General features: G+C 42.8%; 1 protein-coding gene across 1 annotated transcript in view; it reads right to left on the reverse strand.

The window, feature by feature from the left end:
- Positions 1 to 492: 492 nt before the first annotated feature.
- The window catches only part of EPHA3 (EPH receptor A3), a 297,851-nt gene continuing 280,274 nt past the window's right edge, over positions 493 to 18,069 (reverse strand). The window contains exons 15-17 of the mRNA XM_077807293.1: positions 17,765 to 17,958; positions 3,217 to 3,372; positions 493 to 598 (exon numbers count right to left, since the gene is read on the reverse strand). Of these exons, the coding sequence (XP_077663419.1) occupies positions 493 to 598; positions 3,217 to 3,372; positions 17,765 to 17,958 (456 nt within the window). The remainder of the gene's footprint in view (positions 599 to 3,216; positions 3,373 to 17,764; positions 17,959 to 18,069) is intronic.

Here is an 18,069-nt window from a genome sequence, read left to right on the forward strand (position 1 = left end):
ATTTTGCTTGCCTTTAAAGAAATAAAATACCTGTTACAGATCTCTTCTGTGTATAAAAATACTGCAAGTCTTTTTTTTCTTCTTGTTGTTGCTGTCGATCAAACACACAGCCTTTATGTCCATGGTTTTTCATGATATTCAGTCAGTTAATGTTCAAATGGCTCTAGGGTTCAGTTTCAATGTTTTACTTGGAAGGATGTTTACATATTTTTTTCTTTTCAAAATTATTATCTGTATTATCAGTTAGTTACTTGAAGGGGAAAAGAAAGCACCCACCCTTTAGGATTAAAAATTTTTGTTCCTATTTTTAAGGCATTGATACTCAATATTTGAGTTTTTTAGTGGGCTTGAAGTTACCAACAATGTTCCCAACAGTGTTGTGAGAGCTCCTTTAATTCGTGCAGTTTTCTCAGCCATCACTATTTGCCCTTTGAAGCAACTTCTCTCTCTCTCTCTCTCTTTCTTTGACCTGAGCAACATCATTTTGGTACCTTACACAGGAACAGGGCTATTCTTTGTATGATTTTCTAGCGCTTTAATGCTGCTAATAATCTTCTTCTGAGGACCAACAACTGTAACACCAACCTTCTTCATATCACTGAAAGAAAGAGAACACAGGGTTGATAAATGTGATGTCCTCTACCTCTGTGTTTCATACTGCCTTTTCCCTATTGCTAGATTGGAGACTGTATGAGAACAGAAACCAGTGAGAATGTCTCTCTCTCTCTCTCAAAAAATAGCACAATAGGAGAAGATCTCACCAAGCTGCGTTCTGCTTTGTTTAGCACCAGAAAATACCCACCCAAAAGATGAGACAAGTGCTGATTGTGGACCTGAGTCGACTATTGAGATTCCTGGGATCTTTTCCCTGCTGAAGCAGCATTTCATGCTGTGACCATCCGGCCTGATTTTTTTCCCTGAATCAGGCCTGCCATCTTGCACACTGAGCCCTTTTAGCAGTTTGGCTTCCACAACTCTGGGGTTGATGCTGAAATGTATAGCTACATGGTCACATTCACAGGTCCTGCTGTGTCTTTGCCTTCGGTTTCTCCAGACCATCTAATCCCTTTGTTGGGCACGGTGGAAATGTGACTTCACACTTTTGCAGTGAGGCTAATTAGCTATTAGTCCACAGGAAACTGGCCATTACTAGTGGGTTTCTGCAATGTTCCCAGGGGGTCTTTGCCGTTATCAACTTTTTTTTTTTTTTTTTTTTTTTACAATTGCAACAACATGCTAATTGGCTGTATTTATGTGTTTTAATTTCCATACTGCAGCTATTGGTTACTTGTTCCCCATCACTTAGCTGCCACCAATGTATACCATTAAGAAGTCAATATTCTCTCTGGCACAGTATCTTCATAACCATACCTGACATGTTCCCAGGTGCAGAGAGACTATTACCACAATAATCTGTACTGCAGGAATAAAGATGGTACACATTTAAATTTAAACAAACTAATTCATTCCAGCTGGATACATGAATTTGTAACACCAACTCCTCCAGCTTGTTCCTCGAGATGCAGGAGGAAATCAGGGCTCATTCAAAGCACCAATTTGAACCAGTTCTTTCCCTGCTCTATATAAATGGAATTTAAGGTAGATTAGAAGGATTGTAGCATTTGTAACATTTTGGGAATAATGAAAAATATTCTTTTCTCAATGCATGTGTGCATGGCTTATCAATATTAATGAGTATTGGGTGTCGTGTTCTGTCCCAATTAGTGGACCCGAGACCACTTAGAGAGAGAGAGATAAAATGAGTCTGCTCTACAGCCTTAGCTGACAGCTAGTTGGCTTCTAGCTCATGCTGTAGAGGCTCATGCGCTAAGCTCCAGAGGTCCCCAGTTCGATCCCAACTGCCAACGACTGGGCTCTGTTGGTGTTACGTATGCACATCAGATGATTTGAACAAGAGGATGATAAATTGTTTAAGGGAAGCTTGGTTGCAACCAACAAATGATTTGACATTTCTATTTGTCCACATTCATGCATAAGTACAACAAATAGCGGGGTCAAATTTAAAGTCCTAACTATGCCTTCCTTTACCTCGATGGCAACATGAACTGCACCTAAGTAGGTGCTCAGGGATGAACTGGATTAAAAATGTCCTAAAATCTCTTAGGTTTGCTTATCTCATGCTACCTCTCCTTTAAACATTCCCACCATCTTCCTGAGAGAGTTAAAACCCTCAGTAACTTCCTCAGGCTCTCCTCCTGCTTATAAATGTAGTGATCATCTAATCAGGGACAGAAAGGTGACTTCTGGCCAGTCACCCAGCCAGCATAGTGAAGACCTGCAGCAAAAAGTCCATGGACACTGTTACCATTGAGACAACTGTGTCTTTGAATTGACTGTAAAACACATCTTTCTAATGTTATTTTGCCTTCCTAATAGTATCATAATGTGTCTCACCATCTGTTATATATCGCTTACATCCTAGATATTGAGCTCTCTACAGCAGTGACTGTCTTTATACTGGTTGTTTGTACAGTAACTGACTCCGGGGGGAATTCTGTGCCACCGTGTGTGCACATAATTAATGAGCCATGCAAATTTATCATTTTTTACGCAGAAAAAAGCTTCTGCCAGAAAGTTGCTGCAGTTCCACTTTTTGCCCATCAGAGGGCAAGATGGCACTAGAACAGAGCAAACTCAACAGAAAATAACTTGGGCTGGAAAGTTACTGCAGTTCTGCCTTTTGCTCACCAAAGGGTGCTGGGGCAATGGAACAGAGCAGCAGCTCCCAGCCAGCTAGGAAAGAGAAAGCCTCCCTTCTTCGCAGCACTTTTTGGGCCAGGGGATATGGGGAGACATCATGGGGCTGCTGGGAGGTCAGACAGGGGCTCATAAGGGCTAGTGGGGGATGACAGACTGGGGCAGGGGCTGAATAGGAATGGAGGCACAGGGCCACATGGCTAGAGGGGTGGCTGAGTGGAGGCATCACATGGAAAGACCTTCTCCTGACTCCACTGGGCTCTGTGTGAGCACAGGAGTCTGCTTACACAGAGCAAGCTGCAGTCCTCATGCCATCTGCAAAACGGTTTGTTTTCTATACATATATAAGAACTAAATTTTGAATTTACACTTGAAAATGGCCTTTAAATACAAGAGAGTATTTTTAAGCTATTCTTGTTAAAGCTTAGTCCAAAAATGTGACTTGTGCATGTTTAAAATAAAAAAAATCCATGGGCACTACAAATTGCACTAACTTACTCTATGGAAATCTTGGCTATTGTGTCACATGAACTGTATTCCACGCCTGTGAAGATGTCCTTGCACTGTCCTGTCCGAATCCCGTTGAGCCAGTCACCTGTCATACGGAATGCTGAGATGTCAACGTTGCTTTGGTCCAGGAGAAGATTTGATGGCCTGGAATAAAAAGAAAGTAAGAGAGCCGGAGTAAACATAAGATACACTTTGTGTCTAAACTTAACACCAACACCAGCAGGAGTTCCCAGCTGCTCTCCTGTTCGTCTGTGGAATTCATCCACCACTATGGCCCCATTTGTTCAAGTTGGCAGCATTGAGGAACACTGTGTAATCATCTTGTTTATGAGCTCCAACTACTCGGCTCATCCAGGTGCTTTAACTCACCAAAGCATTACCAGTATGTGATACGTATTTTTACATTATAATTTAATTTCAGTCTGTATGATTTCTAACAGCAGATTGTTGTTGGATTAATAGCAACAGGGAAGTAAACGTCCTATTGAAAATAAGCATAAGAAGTGTGACAAGGTAGGTGAGGTAATACCTTTTCTTGGGCCAACTTCTCTACTGCCAGGAATAGCTGGATGACAGGTATCCCTGCATTTGGTAGCATTACAGAGGGCCATACTTGAGGCTCTCATAATGATCTACCAATGCAGTCAGACATGGTGATGGGGCTCTTCTTTTCCAACTTTGCTACTACACTGTAATGTCTTATGTTAGTGCACAGATGTGGACAAATGTCTGGCCTCCCCTGTATTGACATGAGTTGTTTTTTCTCATTGCATTGTTATCTTTTTTCTAAGCTGCACACCAAGCCTCTGAATACCCATGTGATCAGTATTCTTTCTGGTGGGCATGACATCTTAGTGTCCATATTAATTATTTCCCAGCTGCGACACTAATTAACATTATATCAGATTCTTCCACCTGTGATAGTATTTAAGAATATGAGCCACTACAGTAGATGCTTGTTTGCAGTAACACTTTGTAAGATCAATCGCCGCTTATGAGAAACATTTCCCCTGGGACCACTTTCCTGGGACCCAGTGAATTGTCAACACTCCCGTAACAGCAACAACTGCTTAGGAACAACATAGCAAAAGGGCACCGATATGTTGCTACTAATGACCGTCTACTGTATTCTCTTCAATTTTGACCTCCCCTACAGCTACTGTGAGCCTGCCCTGATTCAGCAAAGCACACACTTAACTTGAAGCACATGCTTACTTTCATTGAGGTCTATTGTGTGCTTCAGTGCTTTGCTGAATTGAAGCCATTTTGTGCAACTGACTGGAGACTAAGGGACAAAAGTAACCTGAACTCAATTTTATTGCCCACCAGAAAAGGCTATACCAGGAGCTCCTCCTACTGGAAGTTCCACTGGAATTACGCCAGTTTTGTTTTGGCCCAAAAAATCAGTGTGAATGCCTTCCTACATCTCTTATTACTGATCCCCACCTTCACTATCATTGTAGATAGGCAACAAACAATGTAAACCATTTGATACTTACTAAGCACAAAACAAGAGAGTGAAAATTAATGTGTCTCTTGCTACACAGCATCTAACCACGCAGCAAAACAGGAAGAGCACCAGGACCCCTGCAATAGTGACTATGCTCGTTCCACCCTAATATGCTCCACTGAGCTGTGGACAGTATGTTGAAACAGATCCTTAAATAACAAAGAGAGGCTGCCTGTCAATATGCTGGTTTAGTGTTTGGCAGGAGACAGCCATCCTCAGCACTGAAGCTCTGTGTGAGGGGCTACATGGTGGGCCTGACAGCAGAAGAGCCACGTTCTGTGCACACTGCAGAGAGGTTCATTGCACCAGCACCAAGAACAGTGGAAAGGAGTGCTCAGATGACAGGCCGCACCATCTGCATTTACAGAGGTGGCCCACCCACATCAGGCAAGTGGCATAAATAGCTGTTGGGACTTCCCTGTCATCTCAGGCCCTAATCCTCAGCAGTTCATCTGGACTAAACCTAATTATTCCAGCTTTAGGTGGCTATCTGAATTTCTTCACCAGGAATCAGGAGCGAAGGAGAGTGGTTAAAGATCACGCTTCAAATGCCATGATTTAAAGTTAAATGATTATGCCATGTTGCAGCTGGGTATGTGGTTCATTAATATTTGTAATGGGAGAACTGATTTGGGTTCAAAAGACCTACCACCAAGGATTATTCTCCCAAACTTGAACAGAATCTGAGGTTTGGAAAAACTTTTGAGGCAGAATTTATGAAGGGACCCCAAATGGAGTTAAGTACTCAAATTCCAGTGGATTTCAATGGGAGCTGGGTGCATAATTCTTTAGGGTTTGAAAATCCCAGCCTTAATTATTTTCACGTTCTTTTGCCCTTTTAAGTTTCATCAGGATCAGAAGTACTAAAGAAGCATGTTCATGTGGTACGTCTGACCCTGGTGGGGACGAGGAAATACCAGAATTCTTACGCATGCAATTCTGACCTCAATTTTTAAACTAAAGAAGTTTGGCTAAGTTCAAATAAGCCACTTTGACTTTTGGGTACATGTCCAAACCAAACCTTCCATCTTTGAGGTTTTGCCTAGCATTAGTTTGATAAATCGATTCCTCTTATACATTATAAAAGGCTTTTAGAACGCAGGCTTTAGAAGTTGTGGCTGGCTGCTTGACTGCTGTAGCAAAAATACACATATCACGACCTATACAATTACCCAGACTGTGCACAGTGTACTGTCATGTACGGTAAGAGACCCGTGTTTGGTACAAATCGCTAGATTTCCCCTTTCTGGATCACTGGACACTATTGTGAAGCCAGTAAGAAGCTTCAGAACACGCTGCCCTAGAAATTGGAAAGGCCTTGATAATCAGCCTTTCAGCAATTGTTGTTGCAGCCTCACGTTCAATTCTCAACCAGATTCAAGAGCAGCAACTCAGTTGATCAGAAACCTACGTATCTTCTTAGCATGGGCATTATGTTTTGCCTGGCAATCCTCTCTTTACAGGCTGAGCAGTCGAACAATTGGTTGTTGTCTGGAGAAATGGGCTTGGGAGATATCTGGAGCCTGATCCTCCGTTGATGTCAATCATTGCACCTCCCATGGCACTAGGACATTTTACACCCGCTGAAGATTTGGGCCCTGAGAACAATCTTAGATGGGAAAGACATTTCCTGACTATCTACCATCACGCACCATACCACTCAGAGAATAACAGTGATAGAAGACACTGGAAAACAGTACAACAAGCCTGGTGGGACGGGAGAAGAGCAACAAGGGAAACATGGCCAGGGGGTTAAAGAAACAATTTGCAGACATGGCCCTTTAAAGCTAAGCACATACACTCCCACTGTCATGCCAAAAGCAGCCCTTAGGCACCTATGTAAGTGAAGTTTTGAACAGTGAATGGTTAGACGCCCAAGTTTGGCAAGCAGATCCAGGGTGTACCCAGTAGCCATATGGTCTACACCTAGCTAACTACTGTTTGTCCCATGAAGAGTCACTTTTTATTTCTGGTTTTCTGAGTATAACATCTGGAATCCCAAGACATTTATTATGGGTATTTATGAAGTGTGCTTAGTGATAAAGCACGGAGAAAGTTTTTCTCTATTCAACGTAGTGTGTTACTTTTCCTTTTTCATCTGAACTCTAATAAAACAGGGCCTGACTCAACAATTGCTTAAAGAAAGAGTGAGCATAAACAAGCTGAAATAGAACAGGACCCTAGGATTAGGGATTAGAGTGGCCCAACAGAGCTTTTATGTTTATTACTTGGATCAAAGTATCACCAGGACAAAAAATATGACCTAATTTTTATGTAAGTGACCTCAGACTAACCAGCACTGTAAAGTATCATTTTTCTCCTTGTAGGATTCCAAGCAAAAATTAGTTACTTTCCTCCTCAGAGAGGACATCTGGACAGTTTATCAATGAACAGGAATTTGTCTCTCACTGTGAAGAGTCTGTGATGTCTCCTCCCATGCACCAAGGGAATGCTGGGCTTTCAGAGCATCTGCACACATCGGCATTTTTCTCCCCCTGACCCAGCCCCTAGACAGAAGGTCTGAACATGAAATTTATGGGCTGGGTGATGTGTGCCATGAGCTCACACTTAGCTAGACAAATTAGATGGGTTGCAATCCATGCAGCTGCAAACGACGTCCTGCAGGGTTCCACCTGATCTTTTACAGCTTTTCATAAATCAGTACCTACCAGCTTCAGAACAGAGTCATTAAAAAGAAATCATGGAAATTGCATGTTTGCTCAGGGAAACAGAGCAAAGAACATTTCCCCCGGTTTTTTTTCTTTTTTTTTTTTTTTAGGCTCTTTTTGTTTTGTCCTCACCTCCACTCCCCAACTGCTACATTTTCAAATGGTTATCCATCCACTGGCATGGAGAAAATTCTCAGTGCTACTCATTCTTGCATTGTATATGGCTGGAGGTCCGTATTTGCTGACATGTGACACCCCTTCCCCCAAATAAGTAAAAATACAGCGACAAATTCAACCGTGAGATGCCAGATTGTGCTTTCTACACAATGCCCTTCTGCAGTCAGCTTTAAGTAGACGGGCCCACTGTGTTAACAGCTGGAATTAACTCTTGTGTTGTGCCCATAAGCACAGAAAACCATGGTTTTCTGTCAGTAAAATAGATTTTGTCACTATTCAAGGAACTTTGTCACAGCACATCATGTCTAGAAATAAATATATAAATAGCAAAGGAACTTCAGTCCCTGTTGTACAAATCTCTACTATAGGTGTGCCAGCTATCCAGTGAGAGAGAGAGAACTTAATTTGTAATTTCAGGTGCCATAAGCACCAGGAGAATGAAGCATTACTTCTGTGTAAAGGACAGCTTATTGCTGCTGGGTAGAGAAATCCCGTATGCCACCTCCTGGATTCCATGTTCTGTTTTTTCCCCTAATCAATGTAACCTAATTCCCTATTTCTAAATTTGGAAATATCCTTTATACTTTCACACTTAAAAACAGGCATCTATAATTCCTTTTTCTCTTACAAAAAGTAAAACGACACCTTCACTACATTGCTTTGAATGCAGATGACTTTGTGACTTCAAGCACTGAAATTCTAGACTAACGCTCAGGACAACATAGTTATCTCCGACCTTAGAAAAAGAGAGTGCATGTGAAGCAATTTTAGTTTTATCTTCTATAGCAAATGGAATCATGAGTGTACGTGCTTCCCAACAGGAGACCAGTAAATAAATGTCACACTGAGGAGAAGTAGAGCCATTGTGTTTACTTTAATTATCCCTGGACCTTAAGGACTAGAATCTTTGCAGTTACAGCTATTTATGCCTGGCTTAAAGCATCCCTCTGGTAAAATTAGCAGCTTTGTTCTTAAAATAAAAATTTGCCTTGCTGTTTGGCATATTTTCTCCCCCCTCCCCCGAGATTTCATATCGTGTTTGCTGAGTTTGAGAGTAAACCAGATTGTTGCTCCTCTTTGTTTTTGAGGTCAAAAGTGGGTACACTTTGTTGTTACATAGATCACCAGTTAGAAATTGCAAGCAGTAGTCTTTCCCAGCTTCCTTTCCAAATACAGCTCACACTCTTTACAAGTACAAGCTTCCTTCCCCTCACTTTGCTTCCTGGGTTTTGGCATTATTAACCAAGAAAAAATGCAAGATATTAAAGATCAGCTCACATCTTTTCTTCAGACGTGGCTATTCCTAGGGTTCCTCGCTCAGGACTGCTCAGCCTACATCCTAAACCCTTGCCCTCCAGACAGCCATCACACCTGCTTTATATTCAAGTGGGGGAAAGGAGCTACTTGCCTCATTTGACTATTTTACATACACCTCCACCCCACCAGGCCCAGGGCACAAGCTCTGGTTTCCTCTCACTGTGAGGGACTAAAAATGTAACCTCAGTGCCCAGGTGAGACTAAAAATGTAACCACAGTCTCACTCCACAATTGGCCAGAGCTGCATGTGAGTTCAGAAAGGTCCCCCCTAATCTCTCCATTGTCAAGGCAATTACCAATGAAGGATGTGTCTTGAGTTTCTATAGCTGCTGGTAACCTAAGTAGCTCAGGCTGCATTCAGCGCTCCCACACCAATGGTTGGGTGCACCCTGAGTCCATTGAGCTGGTTATTACAAGCAGTACACACACCGAAGTCTCAGCGCTCACAGTCTCAGCAAGACCACTTGTTGCCCCCATTGTCACATTCTACAAAGGGACACCATTTTTTGCATGCACTATTTTCCTCACACAAATAACAGACCATAGGAAGGGCTGCTGGCTCCTACCTAGAGTCTGGATGAGCGTCCTTTTTGGTTTTGACCTTAGCATTTCTTTAAAGTCACACTGCCTCATTGGACAGTCGTTGATTTATTTACACTCCCCATTGCCTACAGGCAAAATACACACAACAGGAAGGGTCCCTCTTAGACACTGAACAAATGTTCTTTTTGAGCTGCCTCTTCATACTGCCCAACCTCTTTTAGTTTTCTCCCCAAATGTTCCTTGAGCAGATCCTTGGATGATGCTGCAGGTCAGGGTTGCAGTCATAGCCCTTGTGGTTTACCCAACAGTTTAGCCTCCATGAGAAAGCTTCTTGCCAGCTTAGATAGTTGGTGCTGGCATACCCTTATCTGCATCCTCCAAAGCAGACTATTAAAATACTATTCTAAAATAATTCAGGCATCAGTTCTCCTGCAGTTCATTCCTTTGGCTTGAGCCAATGCACAGCCCAGTTGTCCAACTGCTGGGCAAAAGAAAAGGGCTCACCCTGAAACAACATTCTGGTATTTTTCTTCCAAGGTCCCCAGGAAGTCCAGGATCGCTGCATCTTGCTCAGGGTCTGATATGCAGCGTGTGCGTCTCTTGTTAAAAACCAAACAGACAGCCTAGGAATCCTCTTCCCTTGCTCCCCACGGAGGGGCGCTATGCTGCTGCAGCAGATGGCTGCGAGTCAGTGAAGACGACGACATAAACCTATAAGTTATCATCTTGGACAGGTAAAGATCAATACCCAATGCTAATCTGAGCAGTGTCTCTAGTTTGACAATCCTCAAGAACATCCGCTCCAGGAATAGTCTTTGCTGTTTCTGGTGTGCTGCCGCCCAGGCCTGCTGCTATAAGCTGCAGAAAGATCTGCTGCTGTAGTTCTTATTGTTCCCTGACCCATTTCAGGACCTACCTCTTCTTCTCTTTTGACACCCCTTTTGCAGTGTGTCTTAAAAACGAAAAGCTCCTGACGCTACTTTTACGTTTCCCAAATTGCTCTGAAAACATAGTCCACACCCTATTTACATGGGGTCTAGCTTTATTAACAAAGAAAATAATAGGAGTAGCTTAAGTCTTCTCAGCCTTGGAAGCTTCTAAAGTTCCTCACTCAGAGCTGCTCAGCCCACACATTAGGTCATCTCTCTCCAGGGAGCCATCTCCAAACCCACTGTACCAGGTAAAGTAAAGACTCAACAAGTCACCTACCTCAGTGTCAGTATAATTCACTTTACACTTTCCCAGCAGGATCAACACTGGCTACCAGGGTAGGGCGTTTTAGACCAAACCCACCACTATGTACAGGAATGTATTTTCTACTTGTTATACACAGTGCCGTATTAGCTATACAATTAAGCAACTGATGTCATGGTGCAGGGTATTTCTTAGGGATTCCTGACTGGCTGAGAGGCTGCCCATTAACTCTATCCAGGCATTATTGCTAAAACAATCTCTTGAAAAGAGAAAAAAAGTGCCATTAGAAGGCTTATAAAATGTTGTACTGGCTCCCTGTCTGTTCCATGTTGCGCTGTGACCTGCCTTACGCAGGCATCACATCTCACATTTGGCTGTATTGTGAATCTCAAGGCAGACTTAATGCTTACTATATCAGGCACAGTTTGTTTTCTAGCACTTCCAGCTTAGAATTTCCATTACTGGTAATGAGGGCTGCACAGTAAAAGCCCTGAATACTGAGTTGAGAATAACAGAATAGATCCCTTCCGAATCACAATAAACAGCAAGTAATAAAAGAGGAGCAGTTACTCTCCTTGTGCAGTAACTGGAGTTTTTCAAAATGTGTCCTTCTGTGGATGGTCCAGTTCAGGTGTGCATGCACCCTGAGCCTTTGATTGGAGATTTTTGGTAGCAGTTGCCTGTTTAGCCTGTGCGTGTGCCCTACTTACCCTTGTGCCCCATACTGAGGTCATAGAAGGCTACATGGGCGAACTGCCCTCAGTTTCTTCTCTATCACAAAGAAACTCCAAAACAGTGGAAAGAAGGGAAGATAGCGGAGCACCCTAGGTGACACACACCTAGAAGAGCTCCAGTACTGCACAAGGTGAGTAGCCTTCTTCTCTGAGTAGCATCGCTTCAGGTCACTCCCTAGCAGTAACCCCTTAAGGAGATGGGAACAGAGTCAATCACAGAAGAAAGAACTGCATTACCTACTACAGCAACTGACCTCGCAGAGTGAAACAAAGACTAATGGGTGGAAAATATATGTACCAAGGACCATGTTGCAGCCATTCAGATTTCAGCAACTGGAATGTCCTTGAGTAGGCCTCTGGGATAGATTGTGATCTAGTAGAGAGTACAGTCACTCAAAAGGGAGGTGGAACCTCAGCAGAACAGCAATTGGCAATAATTTATGCAGGGATCCATTTAGAAAGTCTCTGAGTGGAGACAGAAGCTCCCCTAGATCTATTTTCAATAGAAACAAAGAGTCTAGGTGTCTTCCTGAATGGCCTAGTTCTATTCAAGTAAAAGACTAAAGCCCTCTTCACATATAGTGTATGGAAGGCAGATTCCTCTGTAGACTGATGGGGATTAGAAAAGAAAGAAAGAAAGAAAGAAAGAAAGAAAGAAAGAAAGAAAGAAAGAAAGAAAGAAAGAAAGAAAGGTGAATAATTTGGTCAATGTGAAACTCAGAAGAAACCGTAGGTACAAATTTTGGATGTGCTCTGCCTCCTTATGCGCGTGATGCTATTGTAAAATTTGAGCCATCAAATCTATAATAGAGAAAGTTTTTGCTTGAAATCCAGCCAAAAAACTTTGCACAATGAAGCTTGAAGAATTATAGAAATCCCTAATCAACTTCAATAGCTGACAAAAAGGAAAAAAAAGAAGTAGTAGTAGAAAAAAAAAGGGTCAGAAGCCTATTTCAGAGTTTTATAGTTTGGGAAATATTTTCAATTATGCAACTCTTGGTTTTCATTGTGTCTCACAAATGAAACAAGAATCAACAAACCCTGTTGGATGCCAGTTTCACCAACTTGTTACGGGATGGATGAAGTATTTCTGACTCACCCACTGAATTCTGGAAAGCTTTCCATCTCTTTATAATTGAGTGACATGTTCACCCATGTGAAAGTAATATACACTGGTCTCAAAAATAATAAGTCCAAGTACAAATATAATGGAATTGATGAAAACTGGGAGAATTATGAACTCACTTCCAGGCTACAAATATCCAAACAACGTAGACGTTCAATTATAAAAACCAACAAAATGCTCAGATACCAAGAGAGAACAGCAGGACATGAATGAAAGGAAATTATGATTAGGTTACGCAATGCTTTGGCAAAATTATATAACTTGCACAACTTCACTTGTACCGTATTCAGTTTCTACATCAGTTTGCAAAACTAGACACCTACGTGTACAGGAGAAGGCACAAGGGATATAAACATCTGAGCCCAAGGAGTACATACACAGCCAAGTAAAGAGAGACTTCACAAAAAGACTATGTAATTGAAGAATATGGTTTCATCTGGGGGAAGAAAGCGTGATGGCGTGTATAAACCCCACACCAGTGGTAAAGAGGTTAAAGAATTGCTGTGGGCTGGCCCTGCCCCTCTGGCCCTGTCAGTCATGTCAGGGGTGGAATAAGGTCTTAAAAGCAGGAATTTCTAGACTGTTGCTGAGAGAGCAGACAGTGGCTCTTACAGCTTCCAAGAGAGACTCCTGTACACCTTCAGTGGAAAATTGAAGGAAATGAAGGAAAACACCTTCATGAAAGCCATTCACTGTGCCTACAAGGAGGCAACAGATTTCCCTGTACCATCCGGGTAGGATAGGTTCAGCAAGTCCCAACGCGAGCATTTAAGTAGTTGGTACCACTACCTGCGACCCCTTTCAGGGTTACGGAATCAGAGAATACACTAAGGGGACTAAAAGACTGGGACCCAGGAATCCCAATCCCTTTAAACACAATCAGATTATTTGACTCAATTTTTGTTCCACAGACTCCTACTTAAGCAGAGGGGGGCACCTGTATGAAATACGTGCAGACAAAGGCCCTGAATTCAGCAAAGCACTTAAGCATATACTTAACTGACTTCATTGGGATTCAAGCTAAGCACATGCTTAAGTGCTTTGCTGAACTGGGGCCTAACATAAGAGGCAAAGAAATGCAACAGGGGAGGGTGACAAGTTATATTGCACACCTCTAGTAATATGCATGTAATCTGGATGTAAGAGGGTAGCGACTATTTTAAACAGCAGCGGATTACCAAACACATTTAAACATGTAAGGTTAAAAGCTATAAAAAGATGATTTTATATCTATAATATCTTTTTTTAAAATATCATTAGGCGAAATATATTCCCATACAAATTTCCATCATTTGTACCCATATATCCGGGGGTAATTTCTACACTTACCCACAGACCTAGAGGTTCCTGTATGCAGCAGAATTAACTTGGTTCCACTGGTGTGTGTGTGGGTGTGTGAGACAGACAGAGGAAAGAGGGATTTGCAGGACACAGCTCCATGAGACTTTCAGCATGCTTTCAACAACAGGATTTTAACAGAAGGGCAGAAGTGGGGGTTAAAGGAGGGGTGGGAGCTACTGCAATGTAGATCCACTGGTGATTCCTAAATATTGACTAGGGGCATAGGTGTCATGGGAGTTACTACAGCCTCACGTAGCTGCTGTAGAATAACTTGTGGGAGAGGATTTCTCCAACCTAGCTCATTGGGCACAGTCTAGATCAGGGGTGGGCAAACGTTTTAGCCCGAGAGCCACATCGGTGTTGCAAAACTGTATCAGGGGCCGGGTAGGTAAGGCTGTGTGTCCTCAAACAGCCTGGCCCCCACCCCCTATCCGCCCCCTGACTGCCCCCCCTCAGAATCCCCGCCCCATCCAACCCTCTCACTCCCTGTCCCCTGACTGCCCCAACCCCTATCCACACCCCTGCCCCCTGACAGCCCCCCCCCCGGGACTCCCATGCCTATCCAACCCCCCCGTTCCCTGTTTCCTGACTGCCCCTCTGCAGAACCACTGCCCCTGCTCCCTGTCCCCTGATCGCCCTCCCCCCAGAACCTCTGCACCCTGCTCCCCATCCCCTGACTGCCCCCCAGGAGCCCGTACCCCTTATCCAACCCCCTACTCCCTGCCCCCTTACCATGCCACTCAGAGCAGCAGGAGCTTGCAGCCCCTGAGCGGCGGGCCAGAGTGCTGGCGGTGCGACGAGGTGAGGCTGTGGGGGAGAGGGGACAGCGGGGGCTAGCCTCCCCGGCCGGGAGCTCAAGGACCAGGCAGAACGGCTCCCGCAGGCAAGATGTGGCCCGCGGGCCCTAGTTTGCCCACCTCTGGTGTAGATACTTGGACTGTGTGTTGGGGAGTCATAATGCTTTTTTCCTGCTGCACGTCTATTCCTCTCATGCCTGCAGAGAGTAAAGGGAGACTTGCCAGAGTACTGGTAACGAATGTGTTATGAAAACTACATGTCCCTGTTTGCTATTCTGTCAGGGGTTATGTGATCACCAGGGTAAATTCCAGCACACAATTAGGGTATGTCTACACTGCAATTGGAGGTGAGATTGCAGCATATGAAGACCTATATGAGCTTCCTTTGATCTAGCTATGTTTAACCCTGTCTGCGATCCTGGGTATGTACTCAAGCAGCTATCCCAAGCTGAAGTCCATGCTTCACTGCTATTGTTACTTCAGCTAGCTAGATCAAAGAAGTGCTGCAGTCATACCTCTGACTGCAGTACAGAAACACCCTGACAGGCATCTAGAGAGGAAGACTTGACTAACTCCTCTAAGTATCACCTATTCACCAATAATTAAAGGACAAAACAGAGAGCCTACTGCTTTGAAGTTCAACCTGACCCACTGGTGAAGATGCATAAATTTGGACAAGGCTCAGGGTCCCAGGGCAGACAGAGGAACTTTGGAACAAATAAAAAAGTCTGCCCGTGAACTCAGAGACTGTCTTGGACTAAAAGAAAGGGCCTGCAGAGAGCTGCAGGCTGGACCTCAGGCTCAGAAGGGGTGACTGGGATGAGCAGAATCCACCTACATGGGCAAAGAAAGGATAAGGTTTAGGTCAGATAAGACGCATAGAGGCAGTTATTGTTTCAACCTTGTTTCTTTCTGCTTGCTAAATTTCTATGCACCAATACCTCACACTTGTTTTTGAAGAAGCTGTCCTGAGTCACAGAAACCTCATATTGGTCACAGAGAGAATTCTAAAATAGGACTCAATGTCAAGTTGGGCCAGCTGAGGTAAATATGGTTAGTAAACAGGGAGTGCTGAAACCTGATGATCCAGTCTCAGGTGGGGTGAACCATGGGATTCCTCTCTGTAAGATATAGATCTCTCACTTGGAAAAAGTGCCCACAGAGAAACAGAGAGAGAGATCACAGGTGCAACTCACCCTTGAACCGTAGCAACTAGTTTCTGAGTACTTTGGTATCTAGAGGTCACAGAAGAATTCTGTGCATGGGTTTGGTATTAGATGGATGAAACAAATAAATATTTTGTTTTAAATGCAAAAAAAAAGAGTATGCAATGATTCCCACAAACCAAAACTGAAAACAAAATAAAATATGGAAATTATTCCCAACTCCCAATTCAGCGAACCACTTATGCACTTGCTTAAATTTAAACACATACTTGTGCTTTTTTTTGCTTTTGCTGAACTGGGGCTTAAAAGACATTTAGAACAAACTCTTAACTGGGGAAGGTAATGCTTAAACTAATTTGGATTTAATACAATCAACTGCCGTATAACATGGAATAGCTATCCAAATAAACTCTTATCATTTACAATGTATTAAAAACCCCAGCAATTAATTATTAAAACATATTTACTGTGCAGGAGAATCAAATCGCATTATGTATTTTTAATAACCAAGCCCATTAGTATCGCTGCCTTCCTCTGCCTATTCTCTTCTTTGTGTACTAGTGGGAGAGAGGTGATTAGACTAGCAAGCTTCTACCTCAGGAAAAAAAAACGCACTGCCTGGGGCAAGAAGAAAAGGAGCCAGATCAATTCTATTTACATAGCAGGCTTTAACACTAACCAAGATTTTTCAGCTCCACCCCCATTTCCCTTGTTATGATATCCCCTTAGTTCACCATGATGGAACAGAATTAACAACTAGTAAGGGTTAGGTCAGCTGTGGAAGACAAGATATTTTAAGATACAGATAAAAAAAGAATAAACCCCTGGGATTCGTTTTTAAAGGACATTTAATATTATACTTTGTTGAGCCTCTCTCCTGAAAAGATGGTCCCCTCAGGTCATTACTGTGACGCATGCATAACCCACACTGCCACTACCCAGACTGTACCTATTCTGTGAATATAGGACATCAGTCTCCAACGCTGTCAGTCTGGGCCCTGCCATCAACATTTACACTTAAGATCAGGGAGCACTCCCTCCTCCCCTTTTAAAACAGCCTTAAAATCTAGCCTTTTCATAGCAGCCTCTTTAAGAGCCAGGTATTTTATGTGTAGTACAGACCTGTTAATCCATACCTACTTAATCAGAACTATGGTATTTAACCATATCCTGCTTCTGTTCTCAAATGCCAGGGAATTCATCAGTTATTTCCTCCTCTTTATCAGGACAGGACATTGCTTATGTCCCAAAACTCTCTGGATAAACAGGATTGTAAATTAGTCTTTTTAATGCAATTAGAAGATTTGTATCAGCATTCATGTTAGAAATGAGATCCTTATTAAGGCTCTGATTCAGCAAAACACTTCAGTACATGCTTAACTTTAAGCATTTTAGTCTTACTGAAGTATAAGGGAGTACTCCGATGTGTACGTAATTTACTGGATGAGGCCAGAAAAGAGTGGGGCATGACATACCTTTTTGGGGACACAATTCAGCAAGATACTTAAGCACCTGCCTAATTATAAGCATGTGAGTTGCTCCGTTCTAGTTATGGGGTTACTTACATGCTTAAGTACCTTGCTGAATCAGAGTAGCTGTGAGATACTAAGCACCTTCAGCATCAGCTGAAGTCAGTGGGAGGTCAGGGAGTTCCGCACATTGCAGGATCAAAACCAACGTGACTTGCACCTGAGATATTCATTTACCCAAGTTTAACACTTACCTGTCTCAGTTTAAAATTAGCTGGGTTTCACCAGCCCAAACAAACAGCTGTTATATTTTTATTTACAATAATCTCTTCTGACCAGAGAGCGGAAAGCTTTCTCTAGCCTTCAAGCATGCAAATAAGCAATGGATAAAACTGAGAAAGTGGATGGACAAAGCAAACATATTTTAATTACTGTAGGTGGAGAATGCAAACATTTATTTTCAACAAGTGTGATGTAGAATTTAACATGTCACCTTGCAGCCGCATTGGTGATTATTTTCAGACTGCTGGGATTACGGATCAGCTTGTCCAGGATGCTGACAATCTGCTCAAACTTGGGTCTGTTGTTTCTGTCTTTCTGCCAACAGTCCAGCATCAACTGATACAAGGCAGCTGGGCAGTCCATAGGAGGTGGCAAGCGGTACCCTTCATCCACAGCCTTGATTACCTACCAAGGATAAAAGATTTTAGAAAGTTTAGGCAATTAAATTAACTTATTTTATCAGTCCTGTGAAACACATTAGCACAGACACTTTATGTTTAAACAAATGTGTTTATC

This window comes from Eretmochelys imbricata, chromosome 1 (assembly GCF_965152235.1).
Source record: "Eretmochelys imbricata isolate rEreImb1 chromosome 1, rEreImb1.hap1, whole genome shotgun sequence".
Lineage (NCBI taxonomy): Eukaryota > Metazoa > Chordata > Testudines > Cheloniidae > Eretmochelys > Eretmochelys imbricata.